This window comes from Mesoplodon bidens (genome assembly GCF_964165515.1).
Source record: "Mesoplodon bidens genome assembly, chromosome: 7".
Classification (NCBI taxonomy): domain Eukaryota; kingdom Metazoa; phylum Chordata; class Mammalia; order Artiodactyla; family Ziphiidae; genus Mesoplodon; species Mesoplodon bidens.
The window spans coordinates 19,961,442-19,983,828 of record NC_138164.1 but is presented as its reverse complement, the minus strand read 5'-3'; the positions used below and the strand labels follow the sequence as shown (position 1 = coordinate 19,983,828).

The 22,387-nt window shown below is 37.1% G+C and overlaps 1 protein-coding gene across 2 annotated transcripts in view; it reads left to right on the top strand.

Annotated features, from left to right (window-relative positions):
• The window catches only part of BCO2 (beta-carotene oxygenase 2), a 51,828-nt gene that overhangs the window by 14,607 nt on the left and 14,834 nt on the right, over positions 1 to 22,387 (top strand). For both annotated transcript variants that reach the window (XM_081241250.1, XM_081241249.1), the window contains exons 3-8: positions 5,762 to 5,973; positions 6,161 to 6,276; positions 7,663 to 7,765; positions 13,713 to 13,841; positions 15,138 to 15,298; positions 16,216 to 16,383. In XM_081241250.1, coding sequence (XP_081097376.1) covers positions 5,762 to 5,973; positions 6,161 to 6,276; positions 7,663 to 7,765; positions 13,713 to 13,841; positions 15,138 to 15,298; positions 16,216 to 16,383 — 889 coding nt within the window. The remainder of the gene's footprint in view (positions 1 to 5,761; positions 5,974 to 6,160; positions 6,277 to 7,662; positions 7,766 to 13,712; positions 13,842 to 15,137; positions 15,299 to 16,215; positions 16,384 to 22,387) is intronic.

Below are 22,387 nucleotides of genomic sequence, written 5' to 3'. Positions count from 1 at the left end.
TCCTAAACACCCCTCATTCCTTCCCAGCTTCCTCTCCAGCAAATACCCTCTCTCCTCCGCTCACCATTTGGTTTCCTCCTTCCTGAGGTCTTCTCAGTTCACCGCCATCTGACTTTTCACCCCACCGTGCATGGTAGCAGTTCTCACAAAGGTCACCAAAACCTCTTAAATGTAAATGAAATGGGTTTTCCAGTCCTCAGCCTGACTTTTCTATAACATTTGACCTTCTTGACCCCCCGTCTTAGCATTCTCTGGTCCTGGATTCCCACATAACACTTTCTCTTGATTCTTCTTCTGTCTCTCTGATTGCATGTTCTAAAATAATTTCTTTTGCTGCTCACTTCACTGCCCCTTTAATGTTGATATACCCCAGCCTCTGACCTGAACATTCCCTCCTTTTCTCTCATTGTATGCTTTCTTTGCTATAGTAGAAGTAATACATTCTTTAGAGTAAGATGGTGTGTGTTCAGATTTCATTTCCACCACTTATCAGCACTATGATCTTGAGCAAGGTTTTCCACATGAAAAATGGGGCTAATAAAATCGATTTTAATGACTGGATATGATGATTAAAGGAGATAATGCATACAAAGTGCTTCATTCGGTGGCTGACAAGGATGGGCACTCAGGGCATTTTCATTCTCTTCTTTCCCTCAGTGCCCTCTCTCTCCACTCCCTTTCCTGCCAAAATAACTTCTTTTGGTTCACCTTACTTTTGGGGGTGTTGTAGATCCCAGGATTTGGAGTCATCACGGGGTTGATATCCTTGTTCTGCCACTTACCTGTCCTGTGACCCTGGACTTGTTGCTGCTCTGAACCGTGGTTTCCACATCTGTAATATGGTAATAGTAGTTCCACATCTCTAATCAATGTGAAGGGGGGGGGATAAATATTTATATATTTGACCCTTGAACAACACGGGGGTTAGGGGCCCCAGCCCTCTGCATAGTGGGAAAACTGCATATAACTTATAGTCAGACCTTTATACCCATGGTTGCTTCACATCTGTGGTTCTGCATCAACCAACTGTGGATCATGTAGTACCACAGTATTTACTACTGAAAAAATCTGTGTATAAGTGGACCCACGCAGTACAAACTCATTTTGTTCAAGGGTCAACTCTATACACACACACTATATATATATATATATATATATATATATATATATATATATATATATATATACATATATATGAAAAGATGTGGTGAAGTGCCTAGCACAGTACCTGGCATGTAGTAAGTGCTCAGTAGATGGTGTTATTATCCCATTTGCACCTATGGCTATGTCTGTCACACACAGATGCTCTCAAACATCTCTTTCCCACCCCACACCCATGTCTTGTGCTCTAGACCTGTATTTTGGCAGCTGGCTGCAGAACATCTCTACCCTAATGTTTTGCAAATGGCTCAGACTCTTGTTCAAAACTGAACTGTTTGTTTTTCCCCAATACTTGCTCTTCATGTATTCTCTGTCTCAGTTAAAGCATCACCATCCATTCAGGTGTGACTTTTTGGACTCTCTCTTTTTATCACTGCCTACCTCTTGTCAGTCATCTCTGACTTATTTCTGCTATTTGTTCCTTTCTAACTGTACTGCTTCAGTTTAGTCTCTTATCTTTTCTCACTTGTATTATTGCCTAAATGCTCCTCTTTCTGTCCCATATTCTACTCTGTGTCCAGAGTGACCTTCTTAAGATACGAGTCTCACAGTTTCACTTTCCTGTTCCAAAACTTTATGCTTTCCTGTTGAAGTTCTTTAAGCCTTAAATTTAAGTGCTGGTAGGTCTTGTGCTGACCCGTTTCTCCATCATCATCGCCTGCCACTGACGGCTCTGTCTACACACTAATTTGTTTACTGGCTATTCCTCCAAGATACCATATGCCTTCAGGCTCTTCCTTTTTTTTTATTTTTTATTTTTATTACCTCTCACTAGGATACCCTTCTACTCTTCTCCAGTTGGCAAACATCCTTAAAGGGCCAGCCAAATGTCTTCTTTCCTCTTGATCTTTCCCTGATAACTTCATCCTTCCATCCTGTTGCTCCTGTGCATAGATAACGTTTTTTAACACTTCTCCATTGTTGCAGTAATCATTTTGTATTATAGTTAGTTACATGCCTGTAATTGCTGGGCTTGGACAATGCCTGGTAGATAGTAGGGACTCAAAAAATGTTGGTTGATTTGAATAAATGAATGCATAGAATGACAGGGTCTAGAAGGATCTTGTGAGATGGAATCTAACAAGTTAAAATTTATTAAAGGTAAATATGGACCAACAAAACCAGTTATTACGAGAATGAAGATGGAAGAGATTGGTTTAACAGCAGAATGTATTAAAAATTAGGGGTTTTGCTTGACAGCTCAGTGGAAGTCAGCAATTTGAAGTGGTAACAAATAAAAACAAGAAAGAAAGAAAAGAATATGAAATATCTTAAATGAGGAAGCTGAGTGTCTGAGTTTATACACAGAATATTGTGTTTGGCTCTACGTATCATGATTTTCTTGGGATTTAGACCAGAATAACAATAATTATTGAAACTAGTTTGTTTTAAATGTTTTTTGATTAAAAATTACCAAAATAGAGTGAGAAACCACTAGCTAATGTTATCAAGCAAAAAGGGAGAAAGCAATGACAATGAAGGAATTCCCTGGCAGTCCAATGGTTAGGGCTTTGCACTTCCATTGCAGGGGACATGGGTTCGATCCCTGGTCAGGGAACTAAGATCCCACAAGCCGCATGGTGTGGCCAAAAAAAAAAAGAAAAGAAAAAGAAAAATAGAAAAGAAAAGAAGAAAAGAAAGAAATGACAATGAAAAAGAAGCCATTGAAACAGATAAAAAATTATAGAAGATTCTGTGGGCCTCTATGCAAATACATTTGAAAACCTCAAGGAAATGGATAATTCCCTGAGGACATACAGATTACCAAAATTGATAGAGGTAGAAAGTTTAAACAGACCAATTTCTCTAGAAGAAAACAAGAAACTTATTGTGAAACTGCTTCTTAAAAAAGCAGTCGGCCCAGATTATTTCACAGGGAAATTCTACCAAACCTTCAAATATCAGATAGTTTCAGTGCTCTATAGATTATTTTAAAGGATTGAAAATGAAGGGAAGTTTCCCACTTCTTTTTATGAAGCAAGTATAATATTGATATCTATACATGATAAAGTTGTTACAAAAAAGAAGACAATTATTCATATTATTTATGAATATCCATAAAAAATACAAAATATATAGCACTAATACTAATAAATATTTTCTTAACAAACAGAATCCAACATTACATTAAACATATAATTCACTATAATTAAGTAGGATTAATTCCAAGAATGCAAGATAAGTTCATTATTTGGAAATCCATTACTGTCATATACCATGTTAATAGATCTCAAGAAAAATAATCATAATCATAGTCATAATCATAATCTTCTCCATAAATGCTAATAAAATGTTTGTCAAAATTCAACATCCATTCCTCATAAAAATACTCAAGATAGTAGGACTTGATGGATACTTTCTTAACATGATTTTGTACATATATATATACACACATACATACATATTTATATATGTATTTTATATATACATATATTTATATATGTGAGTATATGTGTGTGTATATATATATACATGTATACGTATATATACATGTGTATATCTACACACAGATATAAATTAAGATATTTTCATTTTAGTCCTAAAACCAGTAATATTAATTGGGAAACATTACAAGTTTTTTTCTAAAGCAGAAACAAGGAAAGGATGGCTACTATCTTCACTTCTATTTAACCAGATGTAGCCAATACAATTAGACTAAAGAAATTAATTAGAGGCACACGGATTAGTAAAGTAAACATGGAAAGCTGCAGAGAATTAATGACAAAATAACACAAACAAATAAAAGGTGAGGTAACAGGATGTAAAATTAACATACTGAAATCACTAGCTTTCATATACACAAATAATAACCAGTTAGGGGGCATAATGGTAGGAACAAACATCATTAAAAATAGCAACAAAGAAGAGTAAATGCTCAGAAATGAGGTTAACAAGAAATGTGCAAACTTTCAAACACTCCTAAAAGACACAAATAGGAAGATCCTCTGTTCTTGAATAGGATGGATGATTCAACATCACAAACATGTCAGTTCTCCGTAAGTTAATTTTTAAATTTAATACAATCTTAATAAAAATTCCAGTTTTTAAAGGAAGTTAGACAAATGAATACTAAAGTTCATGTGGAAAAATAAATATGCAAGAATAGTCAAGAAAACACTAAAAAAGAAAATTCTCAGAGAGGGGTGGGGACTAGCCCTATCAGATGTTAAAATATACTATAAAGACTCTATAATTAAAACATTGTGATACTGATGCATGAATGGACAAATAGACAAGTGATACAGAATAAAAAGCCCAGAAATGGACCCAAGAACTTACGGAAATTGAGTTTATAAACTCAATAAAATTGAGGGAGAAAGCAGTGTAAACATCCTCTCATATCAAAAATGATAAAATTATAAAGATGTCATCTCAAATCACTGCATAAAGAGGGCCTTAAAAAAACCCTTTATTTCCTGCAGTTTAAAAAAAATTGTGGTAAAAAACACATAAAATTTGCCAACTCAACCATATTTAAATGTACAGGTTAGTGTTGTGAAACAGATCTTCAGAACTTTTTCATCTTGAGAAACTGAAACTCTATACCCATTAAACAATAGCTCTCCATTTCCCCCTCCCCTGAGCCCCTGGTAACCACCATTCTACTTTCTGTTTCTGTGAATTTGACTACTTTAGATATCTCATGTAAGTGCTATCATATAGTATTTGTCTTTTGTGACTGGCTTATTTCATTTAGACGATGTCCTTAAGGTTTATCCATGTTATAGCATGTGACAGAATTTCTTTCCTTTTTAAGGCTGTATAATATTCCGTTGTATGTTAAATTTTGTTTATACTGTTTTTGAGCTGATGGATGCTTGGGTTGTTTCCACCTTTTGGTTACTGTAAATAATGCTGCTGTAAGATGGATGTACAAATATCTCTTTGAATCCCTGCTTTCAAGACCGTAGCCTTTTAAGACAAGCCTTTAAGAGAAGACCAAGCCTTTTAGCTTGTTATTCATGCTGAAGACATTAAGCGTTCAATCTGTCAAGCATATGAGAGAAAAGACTAAATAATATTAAACCCTTTTAAAAGCAAAGCACAAACTTTTCCTTACAGTGTTTTGATTTTCCATCATTTAGATACATCATTTCTATAGTGTAATTATATGGAGAAAAATGATTATCCAGTAAGGATAGTCATCTTACTTGCTTACTTTAGCATAGTTTTGATAAATTTGAAAAAACTTTAAATAAATAGAAAATGTAATATGTATAAGATATGAAGATAACTATCTCTAAAAGTTTTGGAATCCATTTTAATTTGAGAAATGTCAAGCATTCCATATGCTGATATCTTGGCTATAGGTTAAAGACAGAATTATCTTAGGCGTCACCAGCTTTGGGTTTTTCTTTAGCCCTCTGATATGTGAGCTTTTTGATAAGGGTTAAGGGTCAAGAGAATGTAAGTTGCTCTTTCATTGTTGTACTCCAGGATATACTCAAAAGCTATCAACCCTTAATTTCAAGTTCTTTGACTGAGCAGGTTCTGCTGGGAACCCAGCCCATTTCCTTATTTCTGTATTTGAAATCTCTCATTTTGACCCCATGGTTATCTTCCTAACATTTATTTTTTCTATTTTTGCTCCTGTTTAAAGGTACAATCACTGGTTTGATGGAATGGCTTTACTTCACCAGTTCAAGGTGGAGAAGGGCACAGTGACATACAGGAGCAAGTTTCTACAGAGTGATACATATAAGGCCAACAGTGTTCATGACCGAATTGTGATCTCAGAATTTGGCACATTGGCTCTCCCTGATCCATGCAAGAATGTTTTTGAACGTTTCATGTCAAAATTTGAACCGCCTGGTAAGCAGCCTTTAATATGCTCAGAATTTGCAGGGGATAGTGATGTTCTTTAAATTATTATTATATATGTCAAGCTATACAAATATGAATATTGAAATATATATATTTTTGATATGAGAGGATTTTTAAACTCCTTTCTCCCTTGAGAAAGTTGTGGTGTTTAAATAACTCTGGGGTTTGATTTCAGCAATTACTGACAACACCAATGTCAACTACGTGCAGTACAAGGGTGATTATTACATTAGTACGGAAACCAACTTCATGAATAAAGTGGACATTGAAACCCTGGAAAAAACAGAAAAGGTAAAATATAGGTTAAAAATGAACATAATAAACCCTAAAATTTCTCTCCATTCAAAATACTTTTTAGAGTAGCTAATATCTGAAGAAAATTTGGATCCTTACACAAAATCATAGTTACCCACTGATTCATGTCATTGTGTACCCTCTGTCCTGGTTAGAATGGCCTGTGGGGTAGGGGTTTTCCTTAAAGATAGTTCTAGACTTCTTCTTCCTTAGTCCTAATGTCTGAAGGCTAGGGCGAAGGAGAAATAGAGTAGTACAGACTTATTTTTTAAATCTTTATTGGAGTATAATTGTTTTACAATGTTGTTTTAGTTTCTGCTGTGTAACACAGTGAATCAGCTATATGCATGCACATATCCCCATATCCCCTCCCTCTTGCATCTCCCTCCCACCCTCCCTATCCCACCCCTCTAGGTGGTCACAAAGCACCAAGCTGATCTTGTGCTATGCGGCTGTTTCCCACTAGCTCTCTATTTTACATTTGGTAGTGTATATATGTCCATGCCACTCTCTCACTTCATCCCAGCTTACACTTCCCCCTCCCTGTGTCCTCAAGTCCATTCTCTACATGTGTGTCTTTATTCCTGTCCTGCCTCTAGGTTCATCAGAACCATTTTTTTTAAATTTTAAATTCCTTATATATGTGTTAGCATACGGTATTTGTTTTTCTCTTTCTGACTTACTTCACTCTGTATGACAGACTCTATGTCCATCTACCTCGCCAGAAATAACTCAGTTTCGTTTCTTTTTATGGCTGAGTAATATTCCATTGTATATATGTGCCACATCTTCTTTATCCATTCATCTCTTGATCCATTAGGTTGCTACCATATGACCCAGCAATCCCACTACTGGACATATACCCTGAGAAAACCATAATTCAGAAAGAGTCATGTACCACAATGTTCATTGCAGCACTATTTACAATAGCCAGACTTATTTTTGCCAATTCATTTTCTGCCTAGCTACAGGTAGAACTGGACTGGAGATTATCTAGACCCATACTGCCTTCACGTTACACATTAATTAAAGATAAAATAAAACTTTGGGCCAGAATTTTAATTTTAATTCTTATTCTTTTGAACTTTCCTGTGATCTTGTGATCTTGGGCAAAATAAAAAATTTGTACTGGCTAATCATTTTTGTCTATTTTTTGTTGTTGGTGGTGGTAGAGTTTTTGTTTGGTTTTGTTGTTCTTTGGTCTTAGTTTCTTTTTCTTTAGTAGGAAAAATAATTTTGATTTCTCAGAGGTGAGACATTAGGACTTAAACTGTAGTTTTATATCTTATTTTTAAAATATTTGACACATCCTTACTGTCTATGTGTCTAAATAGAGATCTTCCCATGTAACATTTAAGTCTCTGTATGTTCTGAAATTTGCAGGTAGACTGGAGCAAATTTATTGCTGTGAATGGAGCAACTGCACATCCTCATTATGAAAAAGATGGAACAGCATACAACATGGGGAATTCCTATGGGCAACATGGTAAAGTTGGGATGGGGGTCTTTTAAAAAATAATTGGGAGTTAACTATCTCCCCACAGTTCCATTATGGCCAAGATGTTAACATATGTGAAACTTCATTTGAAAGGTTCAGAAAGAAATCTCCGAAGTAGCATTACTGAACTTAAAATATATAATTTATAATTAAGTTCTGTGGTCTTTTTGCACATATGCTTGGAAGCTAATTTTCTATTTGATCTTTTCAGTTTGACTCACATTTTTATGTTCCATTATGCTTTTTGGCTCTCAAACATTGTAGGGGTGAGTAATGTATTTCTCAAACTTGAATTTTTAGGATGTACCATATTGTAAGTATAAGAAATTTAGAATGCTACAGTAAAGAGATATAGAGAATGTATACTGTATATTACATAGGAAGGAATTTATTATTACCATGGGAGTAATACACTACAAAGTAAGTTAAGGTTAAAGTTTGGTTGCAGTCACAACCACTTACATCACATATCTTTCCTGGTCATCCATATACTTCCGCAGCTGCCTATTAATCTGTTCCAGAAGGTTCTAATGGCTAATAATGATAACCAGCATTTATTGAGTGCCTAGTATGTGCTGGTGTTAACCATTTTTTCCATATATTTTCTCATTTAATCTTTATGAAAGTCTCTGAGAAAGGTACTATTATTTTTATTTTTTAAAAATTGAAGTATAGTTGATTTACAATGTTGTGTTAGTTTCTGGATACAGCAAAGTGATTCAGTTACATATATATGTATATATATATACTTTTCCATTATGGTTTATTACAAGATATCGAACATAGTTCCCTGTGTTATACAGTACAACCTTGTTGTTTATTTTATATATAGTAGTTTGTATCTGCTAATCCCAAACTCCTAATTTATTCCTCACCCCTTTCCCCTTTGGCAACCATAAGTTTGTTTTCTATGTCTGTCAGTCTATTTCTGTTTTGTAAAGAAGTTCATTTGTATCATGTTTTAGATTCCACATATAAGTGATATCGTATGATATTTGTCTTTCTCTGTCTGTCTTACTTCACTTAGTATGATAATCTGTAGGTCTATCCATAGCATTAAGAAAGGCTGTTATTACCCCCATTTTATAGACAAGGGCAGTGCACCTTGAGAAGATTTAAGATGCTTGCTTAGGCAAGTTTCAAGTGTCTAGTCTGAGTAACACACAAAAACTTGCTACTAGTCACTCCATTAGATCATCTTAATTATTTATCACTGACTACAGAGGATTCTCTCAGGGCATGCACATTCATTATCCTGTACCCAAGTACACATCTCTCTCTGTTTGAAAAGGAATGTGTAAATATAAGCATTAGAAGTTTCTGACTATCTTAGCTGTCAATCTATCATCTATAACCTACGAATCTTTTGTATGGGTTAACTTTTGAATAGGTTAATATATACCTTTGGTAAGTAATTGACTTTGTGGGTTGTTCATCTCTACCTCTCCATATGTACACGTATGAGTATATATGAAAATGAATACTGCAGGTTTGCTTTTTACCAGCTCAAGAAGAGATAGGGTACCCTGGAAACTTCATCACTCAGCCCTCTCTTCTTTGTTACCTGACCTCGGGTTGGGATGTATTCCTCAAAGCTGTTATAGGAGACAGCAAACATCTTTTTAGGTAAAATCTTTCAGCAAATGGGTAAACTGACTCAGCAGTATTTTGTCCATGCATCTTTTTTGATCATAAAAAATTCATTTCTTAATAAATTAACTCTAATACCCAAGTAGATAACTTTGTAACTAGTTCATAATATGAGAAATACTGTTTAACCATTCTTAATTATTTTTCTAAAATAAATATTCATTAGATCAGTGATTCTCAGCCTTTAGAGCATCTAGAAACCATCTGGAATGCTTCCTAGCAATGTAGATCACTGGGCTTCATCTTCAGAGATTCTGGTTCACTAGACCTGAAAAAAGGTTAAGAATCTGCATTGTAACTACACTTCCACTCCTTATCTTGGTACATTTTAACAAGATCTCCAGGTGATTTTGGTGCAAGTGGCCCATGAATCTTTGAGAAAACTTGCCACCAATCATCAGAGGCTGTGCTTGTTATTTTGCCTCAATTTGATGTTTATACAAAGTCCTGAAGAGTCTCCCAGAGTTAGGCTCCCAGTATTGGGCAGGTCATTCCTCTAGGCATTCAGTTCTCTGCTGGGTGTTTCCTGGGTGTCTGTCTGCTTTGCTCATGCCTTCAAGACTTGAAGTTAGGACAGTTCATTAACTAGCAGTGTTCAAATTTAGTGAATTGAGTAATTGTCACTTAATCCAATTGCTGAGACAGGAAATTTTTCTCTTGATCTTCTAATTTCAACTAAAACTGGATTTACTTCTTTTTTCCTACTTGATTATTTGGTTCAGTGAGGAATTTTTAAACTGGAATGCAAATGTACATGTAGCTGCAAGGAGCTCTACTAGATAGTATGCATTTGGGGGAAATTTAGTGATTTTCTTTGTAAATAAAGTGCTTGCTAATAATTTCTACTTTTCCACGTATTTTAAAAAGGCTTTTTAAAATTAAAAAAAAATCCTCTAAACATTAATCCAGCTAGTTTTAAGTACTAATTTAAAATACATAAACAGTTAGACAGTAGTATGGTACTCTTAGAACTCGAGTTTGTCTTTCATTTCTTTTATAACTCATCACTGTATAAAGCATGGTGTTTTATTTATAATTGGTTCTCAAAACATATAATTTCCTAACCTAGACCTCCCCATCAGTTGCTTACTCAGTGTTTTCACTAAGATGTCTGATAGATGTTACAAAATTAATTTGTTTAAAACCAAACTCTTGATCTTTCCCCCTAAACTTTCTCTGCTTAAAATGTTCCCTATCTCAGTTGATGGTAACTCTGTCCTTCCACTTGCTTAAGATGATAACTTTGGAATCATTTCTTATACCTCTCTCAATCCACATCTAATGGGTCAAAAAGTAATTTCAGTAATGCCTTCAAAATATATCAAAAATCCGACTACCTCATATCACCTCCATTGCCACCACTCTGGTTTAGGCCACCATTCTTTCTCATTTGAACTATTGTAGTAGCTTCTTAACTAGTCTCCTTACTTCTCCCCTTGCCCCACTTCAGTTTATTCTTAGCATATCAGCCAGTTATCCTTTTAACCCACCCCACCTCATCTAGAATTTTCTCTTTGCTTACTATGGATAGGGCCACACTGGCCTCATTGCTCTTATTTGAACACTCCAAACTTATTCTTGGCTGAGAATCTTTGCATCTGATCTTCTCTCCACCCGAAATGCGTTTCTCCCAGATATCCTCCAGGCTCCCTTCCTCACGTCCTTCAGGTCTTTACTCAAATGTCACCTTCTTAGTGAAACCTTCCCAGACCACCATAATTAAAATTGCAAACAGTAGCCCCCATCCTTATACACTCACCTCTAATCCCCATTCCCTGGTTTATTTCTCAGTATAGTTCTTCTCATCATCTGATGCATTATATTTTTACTTATTGTATGATTTTTTTTTAGAATTTGAGCTTTATAAATGAAGAGCCTTTTGTCTATTTTGTACACTGCTGTATACAAGTGTCTAGGATATGGTACTTAGGACTCTTACAAGAGTGCCTAGAACATAGTTGACACTCAGTAAGTAGTTGCTGATAATGAGTAGGGAACTGTATGGTTATCTTGTTCCAAAGGAACCTTAGTGATTGCGAAGTTCTATAAGTTACCTAAGTTCTTCAGGACCTACACTGGCACTACTAACACCAGGAAGATAATTCAGTATGACCTCAATATTTGTTCATTCCTTGAGTGATTTAACAAACATATGTTGTTAGTTGATCTGTCAGAAGTTATTTATAGTGTACCTACTAAATGCCAAGTCATTGTTTGGTACTGAAGATGCAAAGATGTATCAGACACAATTCCTGCTCCAGAAGAGCTCAGTCTACTAGGAAACAGATAAATAAGCAGAAAATTATAGTACAATGAGATAAGTACTATGACAGTATAGGATATAATTAAAGCATAAAGAAGGGACACCAAATGCCTTTGGGTGGGGAAGAGTCAGGAAAGGCTACTTGAGGAGTGGGTAACTGAGTTCATTCTTGAGGAAGCAGTAATAGTCAGATGAATGACTGCATGAATGAATGTTGATGAGACAGGATGAGATGAGACCCAAAGTGACCCCAGGGATCTAGAACACTGAAAGGAAGGAGCTGGACACGGGTACAAATGGAGATTGTAGTTTTTGGATCTGGGGAGTGGGAAGAAGGACAAAGAGAATTTGAGGATATTCCTGGCTGCTACCTTATCGTTTCCTATGAAGATGGGATTGAGTTCATCTTCAGAGAGCTAGAGGGGAGCCATTTGTGGACATTAAAATACAATAGCTGGAGGCAAGAATATACAGTGGAGAAAAGACAGCCTCTTCAATAAGTGGTGCTGGGAAAACTGGACAGGTACATGTAAAAGTATGAAATTAGAACACTCCCTAACACCATACACAAAAATAAGCTCAAAGTGGATTAAAGACCTAAGTGTAAGGCCAGACACTATCAAACTCTTAGAGGAAAACATAGGCAGAACGCTCTATGACATAAATCACAGCAAGATCCTTTTTGACCCACCTCCTCCTAGAGAAATGGAAATAAAAACAAAAATAAACAAATGGGACCTAATGAAACTTCAAAGTTTTTGCACAGCAAAGGAAACCATAAACAAGACCAAAAGACAACCCTCAGACTGGGAGAAAATATTTGCAAATGAAGCAACTGACAAAGGATTAATGTCCAAAATTTACAAGCAGCTCATGCAGCTCAATAACAAAAAAACAAACAACCCAATCCAAAAGTGGGCAGAAGACCTAAATAGACATTTCTCCAAAGAAGATATACAGATTGACAACAAACACATGAAAGAATGCTCAACATCATTAATCATTAGAGAAATTCAAATCAAAACTACAATGAGATATCATCTCACACCAGTCAGAATGGCCATCATCAAGAAATCTAGAAACAATAAATGCTGGAGAGGGTGTGGAGAAAAGGGAACCCTCTTGCACTGTTGGTGGGAATGTAAATTGTTACAGCCACTATGGAGAAAAGTATGGAGGTTCCTTAAAAAACTACAAATAGAACTACCATACGACCCAGCAATCCCACTACTGGGCATACACCCCAAGAAAACCATAATTCAAAAAGAGTCATGTACCACAATGTTCATTGCAGCTCTATTTACAATAGCCAAGACATGGAAGCAACCTAAGTGTCCATCAACAGGTGAATGGATAAAGAAGATGTGGCACATATATACAATGGAGTATTACTCAGCCATAAAAAGAAATAAAATTGAGTTATTTGTAGTGAGGTGGATGGACCTAGAGTCTGTCATACAGAGTGAAGTAAGTCAGAAAGAGAAAGACAAATACTGTATGCTAACACATATATATGGAATCTAAGAAAAAAGACTGTCATGAAGAACCTAGGGGTAAGATGGGAATAAAGACACAGACCTACTAGAGAATGAACTTGAGGATATGGGGAGGGGGAAAGGTAAGCTGTGACAAAGTGAGAGAGTGACCTGGACATATATACACTACCAAACGTAAAATAGGTAACTAGTGGGAAGCAGCCGCATAGCACAGGGAGATCAGCTCAGTGCTTTGTGACCACCTAGAGGGGTGGGATAGGGAGGGTGGGAGGGAGGGAGATGCAAGAGGGAAGACATATGGGAACATATGTATATGTATAACTGATTCACTTTGTTATAAAGCACAAACTAACACACCATTGTAAAGCAATTATACTCCAATCAAGATGTTTAAAAAAAAGAAAAATGGGTGTCATGCATATTGTATAAATATCTTAACTGCTTTTGCCTAGTTCACAAGTGCAAGGCTTATCTTTTTTCTTAAAGTGAATGTGAAACAGTTAAGACAGGACCTTCCATTTTCCAGGTTCTTGCTATAATGTTATTCGGGTTCCTCCAGAGAAAGTAGACCTTGGGGAGACAATCCATGGAGCCCAGGTGATATGTTCTATTGCTTCTGCAGAGAGGATGAAACCTTCTTACTACCACAGCTTTGGTGAGCCCAAAGATAAGGCAAATTTTAATGGGGGCTGCCTTAAAGTTACTGTTGCAGAGGGACTAATTTTGGCAAGTACTGTGTTAATACAGTTTATCAGAGTATGATGATAAGAGATGAAGGTTGCATTTTAATGCCAATTAAGTTTATTCTGTTTAGTCACCTACTTCTTACTCTAGCCACTGACTGATTGAAAAGATATTTTAATACAAGCAATTACTAAAAAAATTAATTGGAAACACCAATTAATTTTTAAGTTTTTAGTTAATTGACTGCTCTAGGAAATAGTTATCAGTTTAAGAAATCATTGGTCCCTTCCCAGCACATTGAGTCAGGCTGAGATTTAGTCACCCAGCACTAACTCCACTTCAGTTCTCTATGGAGAACAGCCTCTCCCTTCAGCCCCCTGCTCCAGGATGACACAATGAGTAACCCCTAGTCATAGAAATCAGTCTCTTTTGTTGGTTTTGTATTATGTTGTATGTCATTGAATATCTAAATACAAAGGAAAAAAATACATTTATGCATGTTTCCACAACAGAGACTATGGACTTTGGGTGATTGTGATGTGTCAATGTAGGTTCATCAGTTGTAACAAATGGACCACTCTGGTGGAGGAAATTGATAATGTGGAGGCTGTGCGTGTTTGGAGAAAGGTGGTATATGGGGAATCTCTGTACCTTCCCCTCGATTTTGTTGTGAGCCTAAAACTGCTCCAAAATATAAAGCCTTAATTAAAAAAATAATTTGACCATAAAAATTGACAGAATTCAATATTTTAGGTAACTTTAAAGACCACAGATAATAACCATACAGGAAAGACCTTGATTATATTTTGGGGGAGGCAATTCATATTCCATGTAGATTGCTTCAGCTTTTTCTCAGAATATTTATCTTCTGCATCCTAAACCTTTATAGCCAATCTGCTCCTGGGTTGTTACCTCCAGTATAAATAGCAAAAGGATTAAGGAATACAGGTCCAGATCATAAATGACACTTTAATATAATGCTTCTTTGTTCCTAAACCAAAACAATTTGAAAAGAAAGAAGGAAAAAAAAAAGACAAAAAGCAAGTTGAGGGCATTCAACCCAAGCTATTCTAAGCAGTTCCTTTTTTTATGTAGGAACAGAAAAAATATATAGCAAAGCTGGGAAATGATGAAGAATTAATCCTGACTGGCATTTGTTTAGGTCAGCAGTAATGTGTCCAGGCCTTCAGACAAGTCCCCAAACTGTCACATTTGAGACAACTCTAGTTTGCCAAATAACATTTTATTGTTTGCTTGAACCTTTTAGGAATGACAAGGAACTACATTGTCTTCATTGAACAGCCTCTAAAGATGAATCTGTGGAAAATCATCACTTCTAAAATTCGGGGAAAGGCCTTTTCAGATGGAATAAGCTGGGAACCCCAGTATAATACACGGTTCCATGTGGTGGATAAGCACACTGGTCAGGTGGAGAATTTTGAGTGTATTTATTGTGAAAATGATTGGACATGAAGGCAAATTTCCATGTGATTGACTTTTGCCTTCACTGGGCATTACTTGCATAAGACACTCTTAATCAAGGATATTACCTTCTTCCATAAGTAGGGCTAGTTATTTATTAATTAGTACAGTCGATTTTGCATATTAGAAAATTGTAGGAAATGGTTTTATCCTTTAACTTATCTGATTCAATTAAAATATCCAGGAAATCCTTTTAGCATTTTAGCATGGATTTTTCCATATAGTATTTGCTGAAGAGGATATTGTTCATGCAGAGGTCTTCTGTAACGTTTGCAGTGATATTTTTATTAGCTGCTTCTATGATTTCATGATATGTAAATATGATAATCCTACCAAAGTCTAAAGCATATTAGTTAAATATCTTTCTATATACTCCTGATTAATAGCACTATTTTATTTGTCTACTTTTTTAACCTCTCTAAAGAAATAGTATCCTAAATTTACTGTACCCTAATTTCATTACCAAAAAAATCCCATTTTAGTAATGAGTGCATTTTTCAAAGGATTAGTCACTTAATTTATCATAAATTCTTAATAGAAGCATTTTCTATTTAACCATGTAGTTAAGAGTCTAGGATTTATTTATCCTTCAAAATATTGGGCCATATTTCATGAGAACTTTAAAGTTAGTTGAAACAGTTGATTGGTCTATATCAAATAGCCCCAGTTCATTGATTAATATGAGATGAGATGATTTTAAATCAAAGCATATTTGCTTCTACATTCCAAATTCTGGTTTTTATACCTACCAAGCCTGTCACTTAAAGAGGGGGAAATCTTCTTAATTTGAGCTTTGTGGATGTGTACCCTAAAGGAAATAAAATAAAATATCTATTTTTCACTGTTTGTGTTTTCCCCTGCAGCTTCTTCCAGGGATGTACTACAGTAAACCTTTTGTTACTTTTCACCAAATCAATGCCTTTGAGGACCAGGGCTGTGTCGTAATTGATTTGTGCTGTCAGGATGATGGAAGAAGCCTAGAAGTTTACCAACTACAGAATCTTCGGAAAACTGGGAAAGAGCTTGATCAGGTAAAATTCTCTGATTTGTCAGGAGTTGTCAAAATATTTTTGATCTAGCCAAGTTCTGGCTTTGGGTTTGGAATTAGCTGTTTCTCTTGCCTCTTTTGTAAGTAAGGAGGGAGAATGGTTTTAAAGCATTGAAGATACAGCTTCAATAAATATATTTAATATTTCAAAATAATTTGAAGTATGTATTTACATAATACCTAATATATAAAAAGTATGTTAAAGAAAGCTAAGAAATATGTTTTGAAGCACTTGTGATTAGTTCCTTATTACACTTGGGCACTAAACATACTTACATTTCCTGGAAGGAATATTAAAATGGACTATAATATTAATTCTTTGATTTAAAAAAAGTGTATCAGGACTTCCGGGTAAGATGGCGGAAGAGTAAGACGCGGAGATCACCTTCCTCCCCACGGATACACCAGAAATACAGCTACACGTGGAACAACTCCTATAGAACACCTACTGAATGCTGGCAGAGGACCCCAGACCTCCCAAAAGGCAAGAAACTCCCCACATACCTGGGTAGGGCAAAGCGGAGAGATTCCCGCACAGAGGATCGGTGCCAAGCGGCACTCACCCGCCTGAGAGGCTTGTCTGCTCGCCCGCCAGGGCGGGCGGCGCTGGAAGCTGAGGCTCGGGCTTCGGTCAGAGCGCAGGGAAAGGACTGGGGCTGGCGGCGAGAACTCAGCCTGAAGGGGGCTAATGTGCCACAGCTAGCCGGCAGGGAGTCCGGGAAAACTCTGGAGCTGCCGAAGAGGCAAGAGACTTTTTCTTCCCTCTTGGTTTCCTGGTGCGCGAGGAGAGGGGATTAAGAGCGCTGCTTAAAGGGGCTCCACAGACGGGCGCGAGTCACGACTGAAAGCGCGGAGCCCAGTGACGGGCGTGGGACGCTGGGGCTGCTGCTGCCGCCGCCAAGAAGCCTGTGTGCGAGCGCAGGTCACTGTCCACACCGCCCTTCCGGGAGCCTGTGCAGCCCGCCACTGCCGGGGTCCCGGGATCCAGGGGCGGCTTCCCTGGGAGAACGCACGGCGCGCCTCGGGCTGGTGCAACGTCACGCCGAACTCTGCCGCTGCAGGCTCGCCCCGCACTCCGTGCCCCTCCCTCCCGCCCGGCCTGAGTGAGCCAGAGTCCCCGAAGAGGCTGCTCCTTTAACCCTGTCCTGTCTCAGCGAAGAACAGACGCCCTCCGGCGACCTACACGCAGAGGCAGGGCCAAATCCAAAGCTGAGACCCAGGAGCTGTGAGAACAAAGAAGAGAAAGGGAAACCTCTCCCAGCAGCCTCAGAAGCAGCGGATTAAAGCTCCACAATCAACTTGATGTACCCTGCATCTGTGGAATACATGAATAGACAACAAATCATCCCAAATTGAGGAGCCAGGAGTCAGTGCTGTGCCTCTGAGGTGGGAGAGCCAAATTCAGGACACTGGTCCACAAGAGACCTCCCAGCTCCACATAATATCAAACGGCGAAAATCTTCCAGAGATCTCCATCTCAACACCAGCACCCAGCTTCACTCAACGACCAGCAAGCTACAGTGCTGGACACCCTATGCCAAACAACTAGCAAGACAGAAACACAACGCCACCCATTAGCAGAGAGGTGGCCTAAAATCATAAAAAGTCCGCAGACACCCCAAAACACACCACCAGACGTGGACCTGCCCACCAGAAAGACAAGATCCAGCCTCATTCACCAGAACACAGGCACTAGTACCTTCCACCAGGAAGCCTACACAACCCACTAAACCAACCTTAGCCACTGGGGACAGACACCAAAAACAACGGGAACTACGAACCTGCAGCCTGCAAAAAGGAGACCCCAAACACAGTAACATAAGCAAAATGAGAAGACAGAAAAACACACAGCAGGAGAAGGAACAAGATAAAAACCCACCAGACCTAACAAATGAAGACGTAATAGGCAGTCTACCTGAAAAAGAATTCAGAATAATGATGGTAAAGATGATCCAAGATTCTATTTCCCAGATCCAAAATCTTGGAAATAGAATAGACAAAATGCAAGAAACAGTTAACAAGGACCTAGAAGAACTAAAGATGAATCAAGCATCGATTAAAAACACAATACATGAAATAAAAAATACTCTAGATGGGATCAATAGCAGAATAACTGAGGCAGAAGAACGGATAAGTGAGGTGGAAGATAAAATAGTGGAAATAACTGCTGCAGAGCAAAATAAAGAAAAAAGAATGAAAAGAACAGAGGACAGTCTCAGAGACCTCTGGGACAACATTAAACGCACCAACATTCGAATTATAGGGGTTCCAGAAGAAGAAGAGAAAAAGAAAGGGACTGTGAAAATATTTGAAGAGATTATAGTTGAAAACTTCCCTAATATGGGAAAGGAAATAGTTAATCAAGTCCAGGAAGCACAGAGAGTCCCATACAGAATAAATCCAAGGAGAAATACGCCAAGACACATATTAATCAAACTGTCAAAAATTAAACACAAAGAAATCATATTAAAAGCAGCAAGGCAAAAACAACAAATAACACACAAGGGAATCCCCATCAGGATAACAGCTGATCTATCAGCAGAAACTCTACAAGCCAGAAGGGAGTGGCAGGACATAATTAAAGTGATGAAGGAGAAAAACCTGCAACCAAGATTACTCTAACCAGCAAGGATCTCATTCAGATTTGATGGAGAAATTAAAACGTTTACAGACAAGCAAAAGCTGAGAGAGTTCAGCACCACCAAACCAGCTTTACAACAAATGCTAAAGGAACTTCTCTAGGCAAGAAACACAACGAAGGAAAAGACCTACAATAACGAACCCAAAACAATTAAGAAAATGGGAATAGGAACATACATATCGATAATTACCTTAAATGTAAATGGACTAAATGCTCCCACCAAAAGATACAGATTGGCTGAATGGATACAAAAACAAGACCCATATATCTGCTGTCTACAAGAGACCCACTTCAGACCTAGAGACACATACAGACTGAAAGTAAGGGGATGGAAAAAGATATTCCATGCAAATGGAAACCAAAAGAAAGCTGGAGTAGCAATTCTCATATCAGACAAAATAGACTTTAAAATAAAGACTACTAGAAGAGACAAAGAAGGACACTACATAATGATCAAGGGATCGATCCAAGAAGAAGATATAACAATTGTAAATATTTATGCACCCAACATAGGAGCACCTCAATACATAAGGCAAATACTAACAGCCATAAAAGGAGACATCGACAGTAACACAATCATAGTAGGGGACTTTAACACCCCACTTTCACCAATGGACAGATCATCCAAAATGAAAATAAATAAGGAAACACAAGCTTTAAATGATACATTAAACAAGATGGACTTAATTGATATTTATAGGACATTCCATCCAAAAACAACAGAATACACATTTTTCTCAAGTGCTCATGGAACATTCTCCAGGATAGATCATATCTTGGGTCACAAATCAAGCCTTGGTAAATTTAAGAAAATTGAAATTGTATCAAGTGTCTTTTCTGACCACAATGCTATGAGACTAGATATCAATTACAGGAAAAGAGCTGTAAAAAATACAAACACATGGAGGCTAAACAATACACTACTTCATAACGAAGTGATCACTGAAGAAATCAAAGAGGAAATTAAAAAATACCTAGAAACAAATGACAATGGAGACACGACGACCCAAAACCTATGGGATGCAGCAAAAGCAGTTCTAAGAGGGAAGTTTATAGCAATACAATCCCAACTTAAGAAACAGGAAACATCTCGAATAAACAACCTAACTTTGCACCTAAAGCAATTAGAGAAAGAAGAGCAAAAACACCCCAAAGTTAGCAGAAGGAAAGAAATCATAAAAATCAGATCAGAAATAAATGAAAAAGAAATGAAGGAAACGATAGCAAAGATCAATAAAACTAAAAGCTGGTTCTTTGAGAAGATAAACAAAATTGACAAACCATTAGCCAGACTCATCAAGAAAAGAAGGGAGAAGACTCAAATCAATAGAATTAGAAATGAAAAAGGAGAAGTAACAACTGACACTGCAGAAATACAAAAGATCATGAGAGATTACTACAAGCTACTCTATGCCCATAAAATGGACAACCTGGAAGAGATGGACAAATTCTTAGAAATGCACAACCTGCCAAGACTGAATCAGGAAGAAATAGAAAATATGAACAGACCAATCACAAGCACTGAAATTGAAACTGTGATTAAAAATCTTCCATCAAACAAAAGCCCAGGACCAGATGGCTTCACAGGCGAATTCTATCAAACATTTAGAGAAGAGCTAACACCCATCCTTCTCAAACTCTTCCAAACAATATCAGAGGAAGGAACACTCCCAAACTCATTCTACGAGGCCACCATCACCTTGATACCAAAACCAGGCAAGGATGTCACAAAGAAAGAAAACTACAGGCCAATATCACTGATGAACATAGATGCAAAAATCCTCAACAAAATACTAGCAAACAGAATCCAACAGCACATTAAAAGGATCATACACCATGATCAAGTGGGGTTTATTCCAGGAATGCAAGGATTCTTCAATATACGCAAATCAATCAATGTGATACACCATATTAACAAGTTGAAGGAGAAAAACCATATGATCATCTCAATAGATGCAGAGAAAGCTTTCAACAAAATTCAACACCCATTTATGATAAAAACCCTGCAGAAAGTAGGCATAGAGGGAACTTTCCTCAACATCATAAAGGCCATATATGACAAACCCACAGCCAACATTGTCCTCAATGGTGAAAAACTGAAACCATTTCCACTAAGATCCGGAACAAGACAAGGCTGCCCACTCTCACCACTCTTATTCAACATAGTTTTGGAAGTTTTAGCCACAGCAATCAGAGAAGAAAAGGAAATAAAAGGAATCCAAATTGGAAAAGAAGAAGTAAAGCTGTCACTGTTTGCAGATGACATGATACTATACATAGAGAATCCTAAAGATGCTACCGAAAAACTACTAGAACTAATCAATGAATTTGGTAAAGTAGCAGGATACAAAATTAATGTACAGAAATCTCTGGCATTCCTGTACACTAATGATGAAAAATCTGAAAATGAAATCAAGAAAACACTCCCATTTACCATTGCAACAAAAAGAATAAAATATCTAGGAATCAACCTACCTAAGGAGACAAAAGACCTGTATGCAGAAAATTATAAGACACTGATGAAAGAAATTAAAGATGATACAAATAGATGGAGAGATATACCATGCTCCTGGATTGGAAGAATCAATATTGTGAAAATGACTCTACTACCCAAAGCAATCTACAGATTCAATGCAATCCCTATCAAACTACCACTGACATTTTTCACAGAACTAGAACAAAAAATTTCAAAATTTGTTTGGAAAAACAAAAGACCCCAAATAGCCAAAGCAATCTTGAGAACGAAAAACGGAGCTGGAGGAATCAGGCTCCCTGACTTCCGACTATACTACAAAGCTACAGTAATCAAGACAGTGTGGTACTGGCATAAAAACAGAAAGATAGATCAGTGGATCAGGATAGAAAGCCCAGAGATAAACCCACGCACATATGGCCAACTCATCTTTGACAAAGGAGGCAGGAATGTACAGTGGAGAAAGGACAGCCTCTTCAATAAGTGGTGCTGGGAAAACTGGACAGGGACATGTAAAAGTTTGAGATTAGATCATTCCCTAACACCATACACAAAAATAAGCTCAAAATGGATTAAAGACTTAAATGTAAGGCCAGAAACTATCAAAGTCTTAGAGGAAAACATAGGTAGAACACTCTATGACATAAATCACAGCAAGATCCTTTTGGACCCACCTCCTAGAGAAATGGAAATAAAAACAAAGATAAACAAATGGGACCTAATGAAACTTCAAAGCTTTTGCACAGCAAAGGAAACCATAAACAAGACCAAAAGACAACCCTCAGAATGGGAGAAAATATTTGCAAATGAAGCAACTGACAAAGGATTAATCTCCAAAATTTATAAACAGCTCATGCAGCTCAATAGCAAAAA